Source organism: Copadichromis virginalis, linkage group LG20 (assembly GCF_057382275.1).
Source record: "Copadichromis virginalis isolate Kocher_CV1m ecotype Utaka linkage group LG20, C_Virginalis_male_GT1.1, whole genome shotgun sequence".
Lineage (NCBI taxonomy): Eukaryota > Metazoa > Chordata > Actinopteri > Cichliformes > Cichlidae > Copadichromis > Copadichromis virginalis.
This window is the reverse complement of record NC_140637.1, coordinates 14,195,360-14,214,864: the sequence shown is the minus strand read 5'-3', so window position 1 is coordinate 14,214,864 and position 19,505 is coordinate 14,195,360. Positions and strand designations below refer to the sequence as shown.

The window sequence follows — 19,505 nt, the reverse complement described above, 5'->3', positions numbered from 1 at the left end:
ACTGAAGAACAGCTGAAGTTAACGAGTTTTTATCTGCTGTTTAGTGTTAGTTAACATGACAAATAAAATACTAGAATTTCACTGACTTCTTGGATTGTCATTTATCAGACAATTCCAATAAAATGCTCAAAAAAGGCACTAACAACACAAATACAATCAACAGGTTCAGTTTATCAGATTGATTTGGTGAAAGTAACGTCAGCAATACATGCTGCAGACGCCTGTTGGTGCATTTTTACATGAAACGGCCTACCCCAAACACCTCTAAGCCTCAACATACAGAGAAATGAGCTACAGAAAAATATAGAGAGAAATGCACTTGTTACAAAGACATTAATTGGCAATTATGACGTGTAAACTCCAGTTAGGCATTTTAATATGGAGCAGGCTGCAGGGACTGACTGGCTGTTGGTGAAACAGCAGGTTTTAGTAGTGTTAAGCTCCACTTTTAGTCCCACACACTGTCTTCACCAAGTTTGTGGTAAACACTTGGGTCCGTCCCTAGTACTCATGCAGTATTGTAGCAAAAAATAGTCAGGTCTCAGCCAACATGTCACAGTCCCATTTCCATTGCAAGATGATCTATTTCTAGAACGAGAGCGTTAAAACCTGGATGGATCCAGCTCACAGATCCAGTCCAGTTATTGTCACTGCTATTAGTTCGATCGGTCACTTTTTCTGTCTAAATGTTAAACAGGTGGCAGCCACAGGCCTTTGTTGGGAAGCTGAGTGTATCAAACACAGTATTATCATAGACTCAACAATATACAGAATGTATTTCATTTCCAGTGTTATTGGCAGGACACGTTTTTTGTTTTTTGTTTGTTTTTAAACAGCATCCCATCAGCACTGTGACAAGTCCCTGGTTCTTGATAGCGATTAGTGCAGTAGCTGAGTGTCAGCTCGTATATTAACTGCTTCCTGTCATCAGTAATCCAGGATAGAGACTCCATATTTAGACGTCTGTAAATGTAAGAGTATGAGCACCTGTCACATGCAGCTGGTAATGCCACACCATGCTCCACACAGAGATAACAGCAATAAGTATGACTGCTCAGATTATCAGTAAAAATATGAAGTATTTCTATATAAGCTGCCAGTCAGTGTGGTGTTTGTATGTGTTTTCTTGAGGCAGGCGGGCGATGAAACGTAGTCACCCCTGAAGATATTTAATGTGTGCGTTCTGTGTATATGTTTCAAGTTGTAAACCAAAGACAGGCTGGCTGACTGTGGTCATAGCAAAAAACAGTGCAGGTCACAGTTCAGTCTGTAGTGGGCGGGGGGCTCAAACGCATGAGTTAGCATGTATACTTTAAGGAAGAAGTTTGTTGCATTATCTATTTATTTATCCCTTACTAACCCAATGATCTAAATTTGTGCAGGTGCTATTTTGATTTCTCCACACAAACACACACACACACACACACACACCGATTGCTCCTGTGGGAAGTGTGTTATTACAGCTGAGTGCAACTGGAGAATGGTAACAGCCAGCACAAGCTTTCAGGATTAAGATTGGACCAACATTAGAGAGTAATACCAGGACATGAGAGGATGGGCTGGAAAACAAGAATGGACACCTGCTCGCTCCGACGCTGTGCAACAAAACAGCCTAGTGAGAACTTTAAAGAAGCCCTGGCTTGAGCTTTGTTTGTTCTACAGTCCAAACAGGCTTGGAATATTTTTCAAGAGATCAGTATAACAGCCTATATTTGTAAAAGTACTCAGTAGGTTAAGGCCTGTGTTTAATCCTACATTCTGAACCTGTGAATCTCTACACGGTCTCCATGGTCTGCTGAGCGTTTGGTGGCCTGAGCTGGAAAGCAGTGCAGATGGAGTTTGTTGTTTTGGACCAGAACTGGTCGAACACGTGTTTTGATTTTCGGCTTGAATCTTTACAGTGATACCTACTATTCTCTAGCATTTGATTCACATCATTTTTTTAAACAGACACATACTGTGTCAGCACATAACAAACACCTTAGCAAAAAACCCCATTTAAATTCACATCTTTATACACTTACTAGCAGCCTGTTGCAAAAACATATAATTTGTTCCCATTTCTTCAGTTACAATCTTTGGAATCTATGAAAAATGCCAAAGATAACAGCTTGGCAGGCTTAAAATAGGATTTTTGCACCCAAAATACCATTAACTGTTCTTACTAGCTATTACCTGAAAACCATATGGGCATGGTGTGCAGCCTCCATCCATTTGCTTCCGCTTATCCTTTATCAGAGTCGTGAGGGGGCTGGAGCCTATCCCAGCTGTCTTAGGGTGAGAGGCAGGGTACACCCTGGACAGGTTGCCAGTCTGTCGCAGGGCTAACACATAGACACAGACACCCATTCACTCTCACATTCATGCCTATGGATAATTTAGAGTTTCCAGTTAACCTTTCCCCAATAACTGCATGTCTTTGGACTGTGGGAGGAATCCAGAGTACATGGTGAGAACATGCAAACTCCACACAGAAAGACCCTGGCCTGATGGTGGAATTGGACTCAGGACTGTGAGGCAACAGTGCTAACCACCGTGCTGCCGTGTGCAGCCTGTCCTTAAAAAGAGAACTGAGGAAACTAGACAAGTGGAGGACAAAGAAGTGGCAGGCCTAAAAATGATCTACAGCAGATGAACAGTATCTGAAAGTTATGCCCTTTAGAAAAAGTAAAGAAAATGCAGCAAAGACAGAAGCAAAGAGAGATCTTCATCAGAAATGGTCTCAGTGAAAGGCTGGCTGAGACAAAAGGCTGAAGTATGATGATATCATCTGGAGGTTAGGATTGTCTGCAGTCATGTACAGTAAACACACTCCAGCTATAGTTTCGTGTGCTTTGCAGCTGGAAAATTTCAAGGAGACGCAATGCCATCATGTGTCATCTGACTATTAACAGTTCTTCATGTGAGGTCGACAGGCCTCTTGATATCTCACATCACACACACCCAACCCTCATTCCTCTGCCTTCAACACGCTTCCCTGTTTTACGAGCCAGGAGCTCCTTTGCTCCATGGCATCCACTATAAAATGTGGTGCCATGTAAGAGTGTTAACAGCATGGTGTTGGCAAGAAAAAGCAGACTCAGCCACTGAGATGTGAAGGAGGCTGTAAGATCAAGTGTACAATATATTTGTCAAGATTGTCCCAGGTGCTTCTGTTAAACTTCTTCCTCAAAAGCTGAGCTCATCTAAATGTAAAATCCTCATACAGAGAGGGTTTTAAATTGCAATCTGTTTTTAAAAAATGGAACTTTCAGCCAACCTCTGTTCTAACGACTTTATTTTAATCCTTAAGAATGTGCTGCAGGCAGGTTTAGCAGTCTGTGATCCCTGTAGCAGCTGTCGTTCCCTCTCTTCCCTCACTCTGTTCGGCCTTGTGTGACGTTCGGCTCATCTTTTAGGGGCGCCTTCTCTCTTTTATAGCTTTCCCAGCATGCACGAGACATCGAGGAACAGAGAGAGAGAGTTTAATCTGAGGCGGGTGACTGAAAGATGCAAGTCCTGCAGCAGAGCAGGTGAAAACCTGACAGACTGTGAGCCAAGACCCTGCGGGGGGATTTCCATGTTTAGACCCTGCTGACTGCTGATTCCAGCCTCCTGAGAGACTAAGCAGACCCCCACCACAACCCCTTCTACCTCCACCACCTCCACCTCTCAGCTGCTTAACTAGATTCAAGGGCAGCAACTGTAATCAGGGCTACTTGCTTTTTTTCCTGCGCCTAACTCTCTCCTCACTTTATGCCAAAAAATCGGAAATTTTAATGTACTGGCGACATCTGCTTAATCGCACCATGCAGAGGAGCCCCTGCCTGCCTCATACAGAGGCTGAACAGCATCGTGTGTGAGTATAAAACTTTCTGCATTAGTATCATCATTATTATTTCGTTTCTTCTTTCATGTTTTTATGTAGCCTTGCATTCTTGCGTGACCTCAAGAAAATGCAACTCAGCTCCTAAACTCTTTTTTTTTGACATTATCGATAATTATTTAAAATTTGCCCCTAAAATCTTTCACATTTATTCGCGTCTAGCTCTTAAACTCTACTGTATATGTCCCTCTGCTGAAAACAGACCTGTGATCAGTATTTCCAGACATGACGTGACTCCGACTCCTCGGGCCATCTGTGTATTGGGAGCAGCTGGCGTGCAGAGTTATCAGGTTGCGCGGAGATGCTTCTAAATGATTTACAGCCTAGTTAGAAATAGTGCAACTTCCGGTGCTGCTTGTCCACTCTCAGCTGGGCAGTGGGGCAAACGTCCACGGCACGCTGAGTCTGTGGGAATCTCCAAAAGTAGTTCAGCTCTCAGAAACTGACACACATATGAATACACTGTTTGAATTTCTGGGTTTGTGTGTGTTTGCAGGAGTGAGGGTGGCGTGTCTAACAGTTTCAAAGCCCTTGGATGCCAGGAGCAGCTGGATCCCAAGGACAGTCAGGTCTCTGAGGACCCCCAAGAATACTGTTATGGTAACTCACACATGTATCCTAACTTTTATCCCGAGCCTCTCGAAACCCTCAAAGCAGCTTGTACCAGGATGTAATTAAAGATTCTTTCAACATGCTGACTCTGTTATTCAGAGCCCGCTCCAGCTGGAAATGATGCAGTGTTTATGAGAATGGGCCGCTGTTGCAAGCTAAGTTCCTGTTGGCAGCATCATTTTGAGACACTGAGCGTTGCTGCTACAGTTTACAAATAGTTTTCGGATTTTTGCCAGAAGAGTTGTCCAAGTACGACGAGAGGAGCGCTTGGGCAGTGGATTGGACAGCTTTAAAAAGGAAACAGTTACCAGATTCTGGTTTGTGGAAACAAGATTGGATGAGTCTGTGAATATAATGCAAAACTGCACACTGAGCTGTTTGAAAGAAATCTTAACATGTCAAATACTGGACAGAGTAAAGTCTACTTTTAGGTTTGTCAGATTCACTACACATATTACCCGCTCGTATATTAAACACACGCCTGATATCATGTACTCTCCATTGTGCCACCATTGAACATGGAGTCATGCACTCTGAGACATCTCAAGATCCCCTAAGGATATCAGACACAAGGACATTATCATCAAATCCTTTCATCTTTTAAATTGTGAGGTGGGGTCTCCATGTATCCCACAGATTCTCAGATTCAGGAATTTGAGAGCCTTAGTCAACCCCTGAGTAATCTGTCATGTCTATCAAACCCTTCATCCACATTATATAAAAGAAACAGCGACTTCAGTAGTCCAGTTCACTTCAGTAGTTGCCCTTTTACAGATACTTTTGACCAAGTCACCAATCCGTCACAATTTGGCCTTTTGCCAAAGTAGCTGAGGCCTTCTTGCACATTTCTCTTCACTCCATTGCTCATTCATGACTGTATATAAAAGATATATCCATATAAAAGATGGCTATAGCCCCTGAGACCTAACCCTTTGATTATGGTCTCTTCAGTTTGATGTCTCAATGTTAGCATTTTTGCTAACATTGCTAGCTAGCTAAGCTTCATTGTCTAAGGAGCTTGGAAAGAAAAGCGTCTGGACTTCTTTGAGTTGCTTGAAAACGTTTCACCTCTCATCCGAGAAGCTTCTTCAGTTCTAAGGGTCAAATGGTGGAGAGTCCCAGATTTAAACCTAGTGGGAGTAACCCCCCACAGAGGGACAAAAGGACCCCCTGATGATCCTCTACCTAATCACATGAGCCAAGGTGTGAAAGCGGGTGTGGGTCACAATCAGCCAGGGTTTCGGGTGAGCTCATTGTGAAACCTGGCCCACAATGAGCTCACCCAGCTCCTTAGACTACGATGACCTGGATGACTGAGAACCTTCACAGACACTAAGCTTCATTCATAAACCACATGGGTGCAATATACAAGCACAAATAAATGTGAATTAGTGCTAAGAAACAGACTAATAAAAGACTAAAGTCTAACTGACTGAAGCTCATGCAGTGTAGGTAAGACCTGGTAGGCCACAAGAACCATTTTTGTATTAGTAAACCTACATTTTAATGACGTCCAGTTGAATATTTTAACATGAAGGTTTGCTATGATTGACTTGCTTCTGGGTCAGTCTCAAGTGAACATTGGAGTGTGTTTAGCAGTGGCTTTGATTTTCAGACCAGGAAGTTGCCGGTACTGTATTTGCTAATATTCACTGCATCTTTATAAGGTCACGGCTATAATTACCTCCACCAAGGAAGTTTTGTTTTTGGTAGAACATGCACGAAAATGCTATCTGCAAACACAACAACTCAAAAGATTTGTAGGGGTGTATAGTGGGGTCATGTTAACAATCCATTAAAATGTGCCTTTTATCCACCAAGCTGATGCAAAGTGAATATATACAACAACAACAACAACAACAAAAACACTATTGCTTTAAAACTGCCAGGAGAGAGAGCTGCCTTGGTGGAGGTTTGTGCTCTTGGAGTGCTTCGTGTAGATTTAACGTTTCAGGCTCCATTTACTGAAATGCAGCCGTTTGAAAAGGAGATTTTGACTTGGGGTCAACTTCTTACAGGTCAAGAAGAAGGCAGGTTCAGACATAATTAGAACTAGACAGCCTATGTATAAGAAGAGCAAACCACAATGACCGAGAATATAAGATCACACACCTACCGTATTGTGAGTTGACTATAACGTGACCATCTATTTAAGTTTAACCTTAAGGTGAGCCAATATAACCCCTTTCCCCCATAAAGACAACATTTGACAACCTCCACTGTACCCTTATTGACAAATTCTGACACAATAAAGTTCTAATTTAACAGACACTCTTGACCACTCTTGGTAACTTCTGATGTAAACACAGTCATTTTATTCTATTAGCAGCCTGAATTATGACAGAAACTGCTTAGCTCAGAAAACAGCTTTGAGGGACTCCTGTTTGGCTTTTGAGGGATAAAAAGTCAAAGATGATCATAAGAATCCATGCATATTTTTTCTTGTGCTTTGCTTGTGTAAATCCAAAGTGTGGCTTCTCATAAGCCTCATAGCTGCACTAAGCCTGTGTGCCTCTCTCATTATGCATTGCTTTAATGCGCAGTATCTGGTTGCCAATTTGCTGGTCTGACCTTGGTCCTCGCTTCTTACCTGCCAGCTGTGCAAGTCTTTGTGTGTACCTCATATATCCTCTGCTGCGTATGTGATACCACCGGTGCCTGACACAGTAATAAATCACAGGCTGGTGTATCTCATGCTTAAATTTAATAGACACAGAAATTCAGTTTCAAGACTGCTGACAATGTCCAACAACTGTGTGTCATGCTTGCTGAAAGAGAAGCGATACAGACGTATGCCTCGCCATTTTTCTCTGTCCTACTAGCAGATCTGAATGTATTACTCACTAACAGACATGTTATAGCCTATAGGAAGTTGCAACGCCAGAAATAGCTTTAGCGGCTATATTTTTAGTCATCTTTCAAAGCTCTCTAAACAGCATATGGAAAATCCTTAGCGAATGATAACAAGGTTTCAGATGTCAGGTCATATAGAGAAGTGCCTAATCACTGAAACCTAGAATAAATTCAACCATATAAGCAGTTCAACTAGAAATGGGACTTTGTTCATTCATGTCATTCTGCTTTTATCCCCCCAAGGTGGGTACCACCCCATCCAGATAGGGGACACCTTCAACAGAAGATACCAGGTGGTGTCCAAACTCGGCTGGGGTTATTTCTCCACTGTATGGCTCTGCCAGGACCTCAAGTAGGTTCATTTTGAGACTGTGTGATATGATCAGGGTGGAAGCGGTGGAGAAATTTGATCTTATTAGGCATCATATAATTATAATAATTAAAAATTGGATCAAACAAATATTTAGTTTGAGTCTTTTACTTTGTCCAGTAACCAGCATGCACATCTGATCTGGTGTCTGTGTTGGCAGGCTAGGTCGGCGTGTTGCTGTGAAGGTGTTGAAGAGTGGGGCTGGCTTCACCCAGGCTGGAGAGGATGAACTGGCTCTCCTGCGATGTGTTAGTGACCGTCTGCTTGTGAATCTCCTCTCTAAGCGCTCTGTCTGTCAGATATTTTTCTCTGTCATATCTTTGGAGCATCACTCTCTGCCAATCTTTTAATAAAGGACGAATCATCCCCTCCCTCTTTAAAAAAAATCTCTTCTTGCTCTTCTTCCTCTGTTTTCATCCTCTCGTCTCCTCTTTTTCAACAGGCCAGTGGTTCTGTGGGCCGTCATCCCTTTGGCCAAAGGATCGTTCGACTGCTAGATGAGTTTAAGCTGGTTGGGGTAAATGGGGTACGTATCCTTTTTGGAGATGGGATTTCTTGGGCGCATATTCCAGAATCCTTTGAGCTGTTCCATTACATCATTGAAACAATCAATGTCAAAGTATTAAAATGTGAACATGTTGTAGTGGATGTAGTTTTTGCAGCAAAGTGGTTTGGGAAACTGACCTTAATGTATGGTGGTTAGACATTTGCCTAGTGCTGGAGCTGCTGGGGCCTGACCTGAGATGCTTGCAGCTCTGCTTTGGGAATCCAGGACTGTTGCAGCCTTGGATCAAACAAATACTTATCCAGGTAAGACAAAGCAGACCAGAAAACCCAGGCACCAGAAATCAAGTTCATATAAGGTGTGTTTAATTTAAACTTCACCTCTTTGTTCAAAATTTGTGGGATAATTTTTTAACCAATAGGTTTTTGTACAGTTTCCCATTTGGGGAAATTTGGGGTAATCATTTCTGAACAAACAGTTAGCGACCTTGATCTTAATGAGATCTCTAAAAGTTTCAATCTGGTTTTAATCACTACACAGCACTGAGACAACATGTTTAGGGGCTTTTAATGATATTCTTTTAACTCTGGTTTCTGGCAGCCCTACCCTCTTGTTGTTGGACCTGACAGCAGCCTTTGACACGCTGACCATGATATCCTGCTATCACGGCTGGAATCTTATGCTGGCCTAAAAGGCTCTGCTCTTCAGTGGTTTTCTGTAATTCTCTGTACTTTGGTTTGGACCAGGCCTCTATTTATTGTCACCAAATGCAGCTGCTTTTCTGCTAACTGGCACAAAACAGAAGGAGCATACCACCCCAGTGTTGGCCTCCCTACAGTAGCTTCCTGTTCCTTACAGGAGCCAACTTAACATTTTACTTTTTCTTTTTAAATCACTAAACGGCCGAGCCCCTTCTCACCTGTCTGAGCTCCTATTTATTTATACTCCAGAAAGAACCACGAGGTCCAGGTCAAAACTAACTTTAACTATTCCACGGTCTAAACTTAAATCTCGTGGTGACAGAGCCTTCTCTATACCAGACTTCGTCTTAATGTTAGATCTGCACAAACGCACAAACTTTTTAAATCGTTACTGAAGACACATTTTTATGGTCTGGCTTTTAACGCACGTTGACCTAAACATTTTGGTTTTAACAGCCTTAGTTGTTGTTGTTGTTGTTTTTATTGACTATTACTGATTTAATTTATTGATTTATTGATTTTATTTTTTTCTCTTCTATATTTTACTGTATCACTGTTGTGCATTTTATTTATTTTAGTGGCATTTTACATTGTTAAGCAATTTACCAACAGTCCATGCTGCACAATGTTAATCTAGGCTAATCATTCTGGCTATAGCTTAGTAATTTATAATAATAATAAAAAGAATTTTCCCAAAAGTGTTGCTTAAACAAACTTTAATAAAGGAAGATCTCAAATTGTGAAAACACTGACATGGTGGGGGAATCAACGAGAGCTGACTCCCGATTCCTGATGTTTTTTCCTGATAAAATCATCGGTGAGGGAGCAGGAAAGGAAAGGAAACATCATCAGATCTGTGTATTTTTCTATAGGTCCTGCAGGGGCTGGACTACCTTCACTCTCAATGTAAAATCATCCACACAGACATCAAGCCAGAAAACATCCTTGTGTGTCTGGAAGAGCAGTCCCACAAAGCACCAGCAGGGGGCAGCAGCTCCTCCTCGTTACAGACTGGGAAGGAAGCCAGTTCACCAGGCACGTTTTATTTTGTCCTTCATTGCTACAGATGCTTGAGAGTGTTTAAGAGTTTCAGTAATAAAAAGGTTCAGCGCCAGATATTTTTATTTCTGATGGGCCGTATAGGCAACCATGCAGCTGTAAATACATAAATAAATATTTGCTTCAGTATTTGTGGTGTTTGTTTTTGTGCTAAGAAAAAAATAATGAAACTAATTCAACATATAATCAAGCAAATACATTAACCATGCCATCCCAGCTATTAGAGCTGGACAAAAACAGCTGTGTACTATTTAATTTTAATATAAAACATTTATCTTGGAAATCCAAATTCATAATAATAATAATAATGTTTGTTTGTTTTTTTCTCCCAGAAAGCAATCGGGTAAACCCGTACAGCTTAAAGGAAATTGCAGTGAAGATTGCTGACTTGGGGAGCTCCTGTTGGGTGGTTAGTATTTACACTTATACACTTATAAAACTTTTGGTTTAACATATTTTATTAGTGTATTATTAAATTGTATAAAGGGTCAGCCACTTTATGTTTTTGTCATCAGAAGCTTGCAACATTAGCCTGAAAGGTGACAATATTATATGTCAACATTCTGTTCCAAAATGCTCTCTGCTGCCCCCAAGTGGACAAAAGTATTGTATTCACTTTTGGTACTGTGTGGATGTAGTTTGATCACATTTAATTATCTTAATAGCTATAGAATTGAAGAGGTTCTCTTAAAAAGCGCTATAAATCCTCCAAAGCAAAGAGGAACTGAGGTTTTGTATTGTACCTCCACACTCAAAGTAAGAACTCGAGCCAGATTTGGAAGAAAAAGGCAAAGTTTATTGTAAGAAGTGTAAACATGATGCTTCAACTCTGCTGAGAAGCCACACTGTAGAACACAAGTGACAAAGAAAATAAAACAACGAGAAAGGGAATAAAGAGGAATAGATCTTTCTGGCTCTCTGTCACATGCACACGCGCACACACACCAAATCACCTTTAAACCCTTCTGTCTGTCATCACCAGTACAAACATTTCTGTGAGGAGATCCAGACCCGACAGTATCGCTCACTAGAGGTTTTGCTGGGATCTGAGTATGGCCCACCTGCTGACATCTGGAGTGTCGCATGCATGGTGAGAGACAATCCAAACTAATGTGATGTTCACACTTTGAAATATTTAATCCCATAATGTTATGTTTATATACCATTCCATCAAATGGGAATTAAAGTAATTTGCACAATTCGTAGCTAAAGCTATGCTGCCCTGTAGCTAAATGACCTATAGTGAAACCTTTCTGATAAAAAGCTATCTGTGCATTCTTACTTATTCTGTGTGTCACCACTAAATGTTCTCCTGAATTCTCTCAGGCCTTTGAGTTGATCACTGGAGACTCACTGTTTGAGCCCAGAGCCAGTGAGTCCATTTCCCTGGAGGAAGGTGTGTTTAGATGGCTGTGTGACGAGCACTGACACGGGATTAAGTGAGATTACACCATGCCTTCATTGTAATTAGGATACTAATGCATTCTGTGCCATGCTTGTATGTGTTTATCCACCTCAGATCATATTGGCCAGATAACGGAGCTGCTTGGCAAAATCCCGGCCGCTGTTGCCTTGTCGGGTAAATACTCTGCTGAGTACTTCAGCTGCAGAGGTGAGCGTCTACCTTCACTTCCAGATGAGATCTTTCTTCCTGTGTTAATGTGTTGTTATTGCTGCCAGTGAGCTGCTCGTCTGTTGTAACAGTTTATGGTTTTCATCCAGGCGACCTGCGTCGTGTCGGTCTGCTGAGGTTCTGGAGCCTCTATGAGGTTTTGGTGGAGAAATACCACTTCCTGTTGGAGGAGGCCTCTGGGTTCTCTGACTTCCTACTTTCCATGTTGAATTATCACCCAGAGAAGAGGGCCACTGCTGCACAGTGCCTCCGCCACCCTTGGTTGACTTTCTGTTAGCTTCTTGTTAGGCCTCTGCAGCCCTTATAGACAGATGCTTCAAGTTGCTGCTAGACTTTGTCGATTTCAGGGCATCTTTGTGTTTTCACAGCATCTGATGGGCTTCTTATACAACATTCAAAAAAGAAGAATTTGAACTTCGCTACAAGAGCCCAGCAAAGCACAATGAGCTTTTTCAACTTCCTTGTGATTTTTTTTAAACAACCATGAGAAGCTCAGCTCTGACGCTGCTAATAAGTGTGAAGTTCTCAATCTGCAACCAAGTGTGGATTTATTCTTTAGTCATTTTGAATATGATTTTCTATCTGAGAATGACTCAAACTGTAATCATTTGTTGATCTTTTACAGTGCATGTGCTCGTTTAGTTTAAGTTTTGTACAGTAAAGTGAAGCACTTTAAAGAACAAAGTGACATTAGAAGGAGTGCAAATCCAAGTCAAGCCTTTTTTGTTGTTGATGTTTGTTTTACATGAGCTCAAATCATCTGATTAACCCTAAATTAATTCTGTAGCGACTTGTAAACCAGAAAAATATGGGTTTAGATATAACCCCCGCAGAGCCTGATTACAACATCCACACCACTGAGTCAGCCTAGAATCACATTAAGAGACTGAAAAAAATTCCAAAACCAAAACAATCTGAGAACTGTGTGCAAGTGCCAAAAGAACCAGTGCTGTGTATGGTTCATTTAAAAGTCCAAGCTATCTGACAGTTTTGGTCAGATCATTTTGTCTTTCGTATGTAAAAAGTTTACACGTAACTGGTTCTTATACTTAAATCTTCAGCAAGGACAAGTAAAGACTAACCTGACAATGATTTTCAAGAAAAGAATCTCTCTACAGTATTTCAAAAGAAGCAGGATGTTTCTCTCGCTGAAGAAAAAAGTTTTATAGAAATATGTGAGAGAAAAAAACGACTTCAGCTTCATTGGTTCCTGACCTCAGTAAATACATCTTACTTATTTATTTTGTAAATCATGACAAGCATTTGTGAGCAGAGGAACAATGAAGCAGGATGCGCTTCGAGGCTGGACTTCACAAAAAAGGGTCTTCCAAAAAGGTCACCATGGCTGCCCCCATCTTTCATATACAGTCTATGCTATTTTTCTTGGATGGTGACTGTTAATGTACCAGACGCTGCATTTATTGGGGTTGAGCTTCGTATAAAAAGAACTTTCTGGCACTGCAAACAGCTGTCCATTTCAATAAGTCATTTAGTACAAGTACAGTTCACTAGTGACCTTCTTCACATGTGAAACACTTTGAGTCGATACATGTTCTCAGAGACAGGCGCATTCATTCAGCATTCACCTGGTCATCAGTGACCCATCTAGTGTTGTAGTTAGGGCTGGGTTTTGTTTCTGCCACATGTTAAACAGGTGGATTTTCAGGTAGATTTCAAATCTTGTCTTAAAAGCTTGTTTCCTCTTTTGGTGTTCAAAATAGATGGAAATCCTTCAGAAAGCCAAACCCTATAGTTGACAGTAGATGGGTTACACAGACCTGGGGGACAGTCAAAGGTTAATGCCATCTGTTGCAAAGCTCTGTAGGGTGAAAATTACAGATCAGAGAAAGAGATTGTCATTGAAATACACTCATGTTGAGCGGAATAACTGGAAAAGATCATATCCGACTGTCAAGCTAAACCAGAGTGTTGGATTATCGTCAAGGAGAGCACAGGGAAAAAAGGCACATAAAGCTACACATTCTAATAACTTGACCTTATTCCCTGTAACCAGAGCATCAAATAATAATCTCACTTGTCCTCATGAAAACTAAACACAGTAACATCAGCAAAGTTGCACTGACCAGGACTCTCGTGTTAGGACTGCACAACGTTTTTAGGGTGTATGTTTTTTACATATTTTATGTTTTCATGTGAGTTCTCCTGTAGTGTTTCATCCTATCCAGCTGTAGGCTCGACACTCCACCAGTGGATTTTCTTTATAAACGACCGCATAACCACACTCTATCCTGATCCGGCGACACTTCTTGGGCCACGAGGTGGGTTTCATCGGGCTGCAAAGGAGAAGCAGGGAAGAGAGAGGTGCTTTCATGAGGCTACAGTCATTTTAATAAATCAGCAGTGTTGTGCAAGTTACTTTAAAAAAGTAATTAGTTATAGTTACTAGTTACTTCTTCAAAAAAGTAACTGAGTTAGTAACTGAGTTACAAGATTCTAAAAGTAATTAATTACTCAAAAAGTAACTATTGCGTTACTTTAAAAAAAATGTTTAACCCTCGGGGGTCCAGGGTATAATTGGCCATTTTTAACTACTTTTGATTTTCCCTCCACATTTTACCTTTAAAAACGATTTACTTTGCCTTGTTTAGTATCATTCTTTTCAGCACGACCTCACGTGTCTGAATTTATGTTTTATTTTGACATACTGTATTAACACAATTGATCTAAAATCAGACAAAAAACATAAAATCCGAGTTTAAAAAGTGATATTTTTTACTGTAAAAACCACAAACATGTTTATTCAATTATATTTCATAACTTTAAATGCAAATATAATTTGTCAATTTTAAAATCCTATGCATAAGTTTTGCAAACAACAAAGTTATTTGCAGTCATTTACCTTTTACCCCTTTTTTAAATAACCATTTCACACTATTTAGATAATAATCAGGTGTTCTGCATTCAATAAGATGCCACACAAATTATTTGTGCCACTCCAAAAAAATAATTTCTGTCCACTACAAAGGAGAACAATATTGACCGAACCAGCAGCAAAAGAAGATCCAAACTACGCTTCACATAAACATAGTTATGAATCCCCTCTGACTTTTGCTGTTTTGCTTCTACCACGATAAAATCATGCACAGCTCTCTCTCTCTCTCTCCCTCTCTCTCTCTGTATACTTCAAGAACAGTTTCCCGTCTAAAAATCTGTTTTCTTCATTATTCGCTTGCTTGTTAAGCACAAGTCTACCGTTATTTACGACGCTGTCGGCCGCTGGTTTTTTTTTTTCCTTTTACTTTACTTACTTCTGAAAAGAAAACCTAATTTCTGCTGTTTAATAGGCTTCTGAACAAATGTAAACCTTTTAAAACTATGCAAAATGCAAACCGCTTAGCCGTATCTCTAATAAAACCTCTGTAACTTCAGAGGTAATGTTCATATGTTGATTAATGGTTTTCTTTCATTTTTGATGTACTGCAGAATATTTTTATAAAATCCCAGGCCAGGAAAACCTCCATGTTTTTCTGTGTTTTATCTTCAGCTACTTTGACACAAAGGCATCTGCTGTGACGCTCACACCTTTGATAAAGTCTTGCGTGTGTCAGCTTCCTTTTTATAGATACAAAAATATGTAAATGTACTGATCTGAATTATAATATTTCTGACTGTCTGAAGCAAAATTTCCCAGATTCAAATCGAATTGAATTGAATCAAATCGTGGATCGAATTGATTCGGGACCTTGTGAATTGGAATCGAATCAATTCTAGAAATCAGTGACGATACCCAGCCCTAGTCCAGATTACTTACATAGACAGCTACTTCCATGCAACTGATATAAGGTGCGGTAAGCTGAAGACAGCTTCAACAGTCTGTTTGTTGAAAAATAGTAACATGACCGCACCACATTTTCTTGTTAGTAACGGTAACGGCATTGTAACGATAGGAATAGTAATTAGTTAGATTACTCGTTACTGAAAAAGTACCACGGTTAGTTGTAACGCTGTTATTCCCATCACTGTAAATCAGTGGCCTGAAATGAGCTGAACTGGAAAAAAAAATTCTACTCACGCAAAGCAGTAGAAACCAAACGCGTGACAGAAGCACTTGTCGCAACCTCTCCGGAAAGAATCTCCTGCTTTGTAGTTCTTGTCTTTGGAGGAGCAGATGCCTGCGAAAGAAACGAGAGCCACGCTGTCAGATCTATCTCATCTGACTTTACATTTCTAAGCTCTTCTCTTTAGGTGAGCAGGTATGAAACTGCTGGGTAAAAATGCACTTTTTTCCCCCCAGGACATCGTAACTTTGCAAAGGCTATAAATGTCCGTCCTCTGGGCAGAACACATAAAGCCCCGCTGCAAGGGGTCAGGCACATTAATGGCTAAATCTGGCATCCGCAGTGAGTTTCCTCAGCGTTCCTGCAGGCTGCGGGTAGCTATCCTTATGGGGTTTGTCTGTCACCTTGAGAAGGGGATCAATAAGAACGCACTGATGCACTGTGAAGAGCTCCCAGGGGAATGAATGCAAGGTCAGGGTTATAAAGGACAGAGAGTTTGCGGTCAGCCAGTTTGTGTTGGTTTAACAGCCACAGCTTCCATAAATCACAAGTGTTGATTAATGTGGAAAGTAGCAGCCCCTGAGCTGCGCAGGGTAATGTGAATACATTATCTTGAACAGTGGAGGAACAGAAGTGGTTCTTACCTTTTTTGTGGTAGACTGAAGCTTCTGAGCGTCCATCGCGCAACAGAAGGATGAGGGACACGCACAAGGCAAACACCAGCACTGAAGAGTAGCCATTATTTACCGGATGTGACATTGTGAAATATAACAAGAGAATTACCTGTTTTAAACTGGCGCTTTCACTCGTTTTAATCTTGTGTGACTGTCTGGTGGAGTCCAGTGAAGTCCCTGTGGTGGCCGTGTTGATGCTGGCTAATATTTATAGTCTCACAAGTCCACTGGAGACAGAGAGCGAGAGAGAGAAGAAGAGCATCTTGTGGTCTCCTGGTTTCTTTCCACTGTCCAACTTTTGTTTCAGAGTTTGAGTGTTTAGAGTTTGGCTGTGTAGCCATGCATCCCTAAATATTACCTTTGGCCATCAGCTGCTGCGTTAAGCCTGCATGGGTGAAAGTACGGGCCGGTGTTTTGACGTGACAGTCGATCAGCTCAGCGGTGGTCCTGAAACATTCCTAACCTGCCTATTTAGCATCTATTTCAATTCACCATTTATTCCTTTCCTCCTGATACACGGAGGTGCTGACTAGTGAAAAAAAACCCTGCTGAGACCATTAAAAAGAAAACAGCTGTTTGTGCTGACGTTGCCCCTTGTGTGAAGGGACAAATAATGAGAAAACGGCATTCTGAAACATTTTAAAAAGCGTGTGACAAAAAAAAAAATCACAGACTTAAAAAATCGCATTTCCTCTGGGGATCCAAGGTCTGGCCAGTACCATACGATGAGTTTGTAGCCCCAAATTGTTTGTACAGCACATTTTCCCCCTTCTTTTGATTGTTTACATATGCTGCTGTTCACATAGCGCGATGTAAAGACTGCAGTATTGCCAGAAATGTATGTCACATATAACTTAAACTGTCTGATGTCTGGGGGAAAGACCCCTTAATTTAAGGCAAAGATCAGAAAATTGCCATATGTGAGTGTCATGTATGAAAATGGACCAACAGAGAAAAAGAGTCATATCCTTGATGTTGATTTGACACACACACACACACAGATGGATATGGCTGGATGTTTGAGCAACCAAAGGACAGCTTGTGGCCAGTTTCTTCCTTCCTGACAGCCTCGGGCCAATAGCCAGTCAACACACCACGCTCTGACAGAAGGCAAAAACAAAACAAACTACAACATCAAGGGACTAGAAAGAACTTGTGGTGTCCTAGGGCGCCACTGCTAGCTTCCACATAAACCCCTTTAGTCACACCGGAACATTCTGAGAGCTGTGGCCTGGTGAGACACCACAATAGGGTGAAATGGAGATGTTAACCCTGTTGTAGGTGTTGGCGGCATCCAATGAATTTTGGATTATACAGTCCATCTTCGTTGGTGTCCATAGCCAGCGTTGAATACACTGTTGAAATTGAAGTGGAGGTCAGCTTGGCTCATAGACATACTATTGTTTATTGTTTAAATTCCATGTAGGATAGTTTCAGTCCTGCCACAGATGTATAATTAAAGTGTTGCGTTTAACTTTAACCACTTCTCTAACCACATCCAACTTTTTTGTTGGGCCTTATTCCCATAAAACCTGAACCATAAATAATTTGCCCAAACCATAATTTCTTTAACCTTCGCCATGACCTATTTGTCATGCACAGATATTTGCAAAAAAAGCAACAAGTCAGAAAAACGTTGGTTTTGGACAGACTTCAGGGTAATAACATGTTCATTGCTGGGTGCTGGGATAAGCTTTTGATCACTGTGAACCTGTACGTAATTTTTTTTCTGTATAAAATAGCCACGTCCAGCTGTATTTGCTGTCTCCATAACTCAGTTTGATCCTTTTGGACAGATAACACAGTGCTTTTAGGTATATGTTATACGGAAAAATGTTTAGAAGAAGTAAACAAGGGCTCAACCTCATTCTAACCAATTTATCTGCTTCACTGGAGACAGTTCTGGGTGATTTCTATTAAAAAAGCTCTTGAAATACTCCTGCACCACTCTTCATCCAGTGCCATTCAATTAGCCAGATATACTGCAATGAGATGCACTGTTGCATCAGCGAGAGAAAATTTCTCCCCCCTTAGGTATTCCACGATAAACTGCAAGAAGCCTTGGATGAACCGGGATGCTCGTCTCCTCCTGAAGGCCTGCAACACTGCCTTTAGGTCAGGAGATGCACACGCCTACAGCACAGCCAGGGCTAATCTAAAGAAGGGCATCAAAAAAGCCAAACACCATTACAAAAAGAAGGTAGAAGAACACTTCTCCAACTCCAATCCCCGACGCATGTGGCAAGGACTCCAGACCATTACAGACTACAGGACCACCAAACCCTCCCCCGCATCCTCTGATGTCTCCTTCCTCAACGAGCTCAACAACCTTTATGCTCGTTTTGAGCAAGGGAACCCCACAACCACAACCAAAGCAGACCTGACGCCAGACCACCAACCGCTGACTCCCTCCCCCACCGATGTAGGAGCGGTGCTAAGCAGGATCAATGTCCACAAGGCTGCAGGCCCTGATGGCATCCCCGGGCGTGTTCTCAGAGCGTGTTCTGGGGAGCTTGCAGGAGTGCTCACAGACATATTCGATCTGTCCTTGGCCCACGATGTGGTACCGGCCTGCTTCAAATCCACCTCCATCGTCCCGATACCCAAAAACTCCAACCCATCTTGCCTTAATGACTACCGCCCAGTAGCACTCACCCCCATCATCACTAAGTGCTTAGAGCAGCTGGTCCTAGCACACTTCAAATCCTGTCTCCCCCCCACCCTGGACCCCCACCAATTCGCATACCGTCAGAACAGGAGCACAGAGGATGCAGTCTCCATCGCACTGCACTCTGTCCTCTCACACCTGGACAACAACAACACCTACGCCAGAATGCTGTTTATAGACTTCAGTTCAACATTCAATACAATCCACCCCTCACAACTCATCAGGAAACTGACAGACCTGGGCATCAGTTCCCTCATCTGCAAATGGTTACTGGACTTCCTGACCAACCGCCCCCAACATGTCCGGCCGGATAACCACTGTTCATCTACAATCATGATGAACACCGGTGTACCACAAGGCTGTGTGATGAGCCCTTTCCTCTACTCCCTCTTCACCCACGACTGCAGACCGGCTGATGGTTCCAACACCATCATTAAGTTTGCAGATGACACCACGGTGATTGGCCCCATCAGTGACAACGATGAGGCCGCCTACAGGGAGGAGGTGGATCGTCTGGCTAAGTGGTGCGACACAAACAACCTGCTG

At 41.7% G+C, this 19,505-nt stretch overlaps 1 protein-coding gene across 1 annotated transcript; it reads left to right on the top strand.

Moving 5' to 3' along the window:
• Positions 1-3,468: 3,468 nt before the first annotated feature.
• LOC146684466 (SRSF protein kinase 3) lies at positions 3,469-14,830 on the top strand. Its single transcript, XM_085444397.1, has 12 exons — positions 3,469-3,838; positions 4,362-4,465; positions 7,574-7,682; positions 7,861-7,948; positions 8,143-8,230; positions 8,404-8,510; positions 9,779-9,941; positions 10,298-10,374; positions 10,948-11,055; positions 11,292-11,361; positions 11,485-11,577; positions 11,688-14,830. The coding sequence occupies exons 1-12, from the start codon at positions 3,759-3,761 to the stop codon at positions 11,873-11,875; spliced, it is 1,275 nt and encodes a 424-aa protein (XP_085300523.1). The 5' UTR covers positions 3,469-3,758; the 3' UTR covers positions 11,876-14,830.
• Positions 14,831-19,505: the final 4,675 nt, after the last annotated feature.

Coding starts and splice junctions, on each gene's coding strand:
- LOC146684466 (XM_085444397.1), top strand. CDS start 3,759: ATGTACTGGCGACATCTGCTTAATCGCACCATGCAGAGGAGCCCCTGC. Junction 7,949..8,142: donor AACTGGCTCTCCTGCGATGT/GTTAGTGACCGT, acceptor CTTTTTCAACAG/GCCAGTGGTTCTGTGGGCCG. Junction 11,362..11,484: donor GTCCATTTCCCTGGAGGAAG/GTGTGTTTAGAT, acceptor TATCCACCTCAG/ATCATATTGGCCAGATAACG.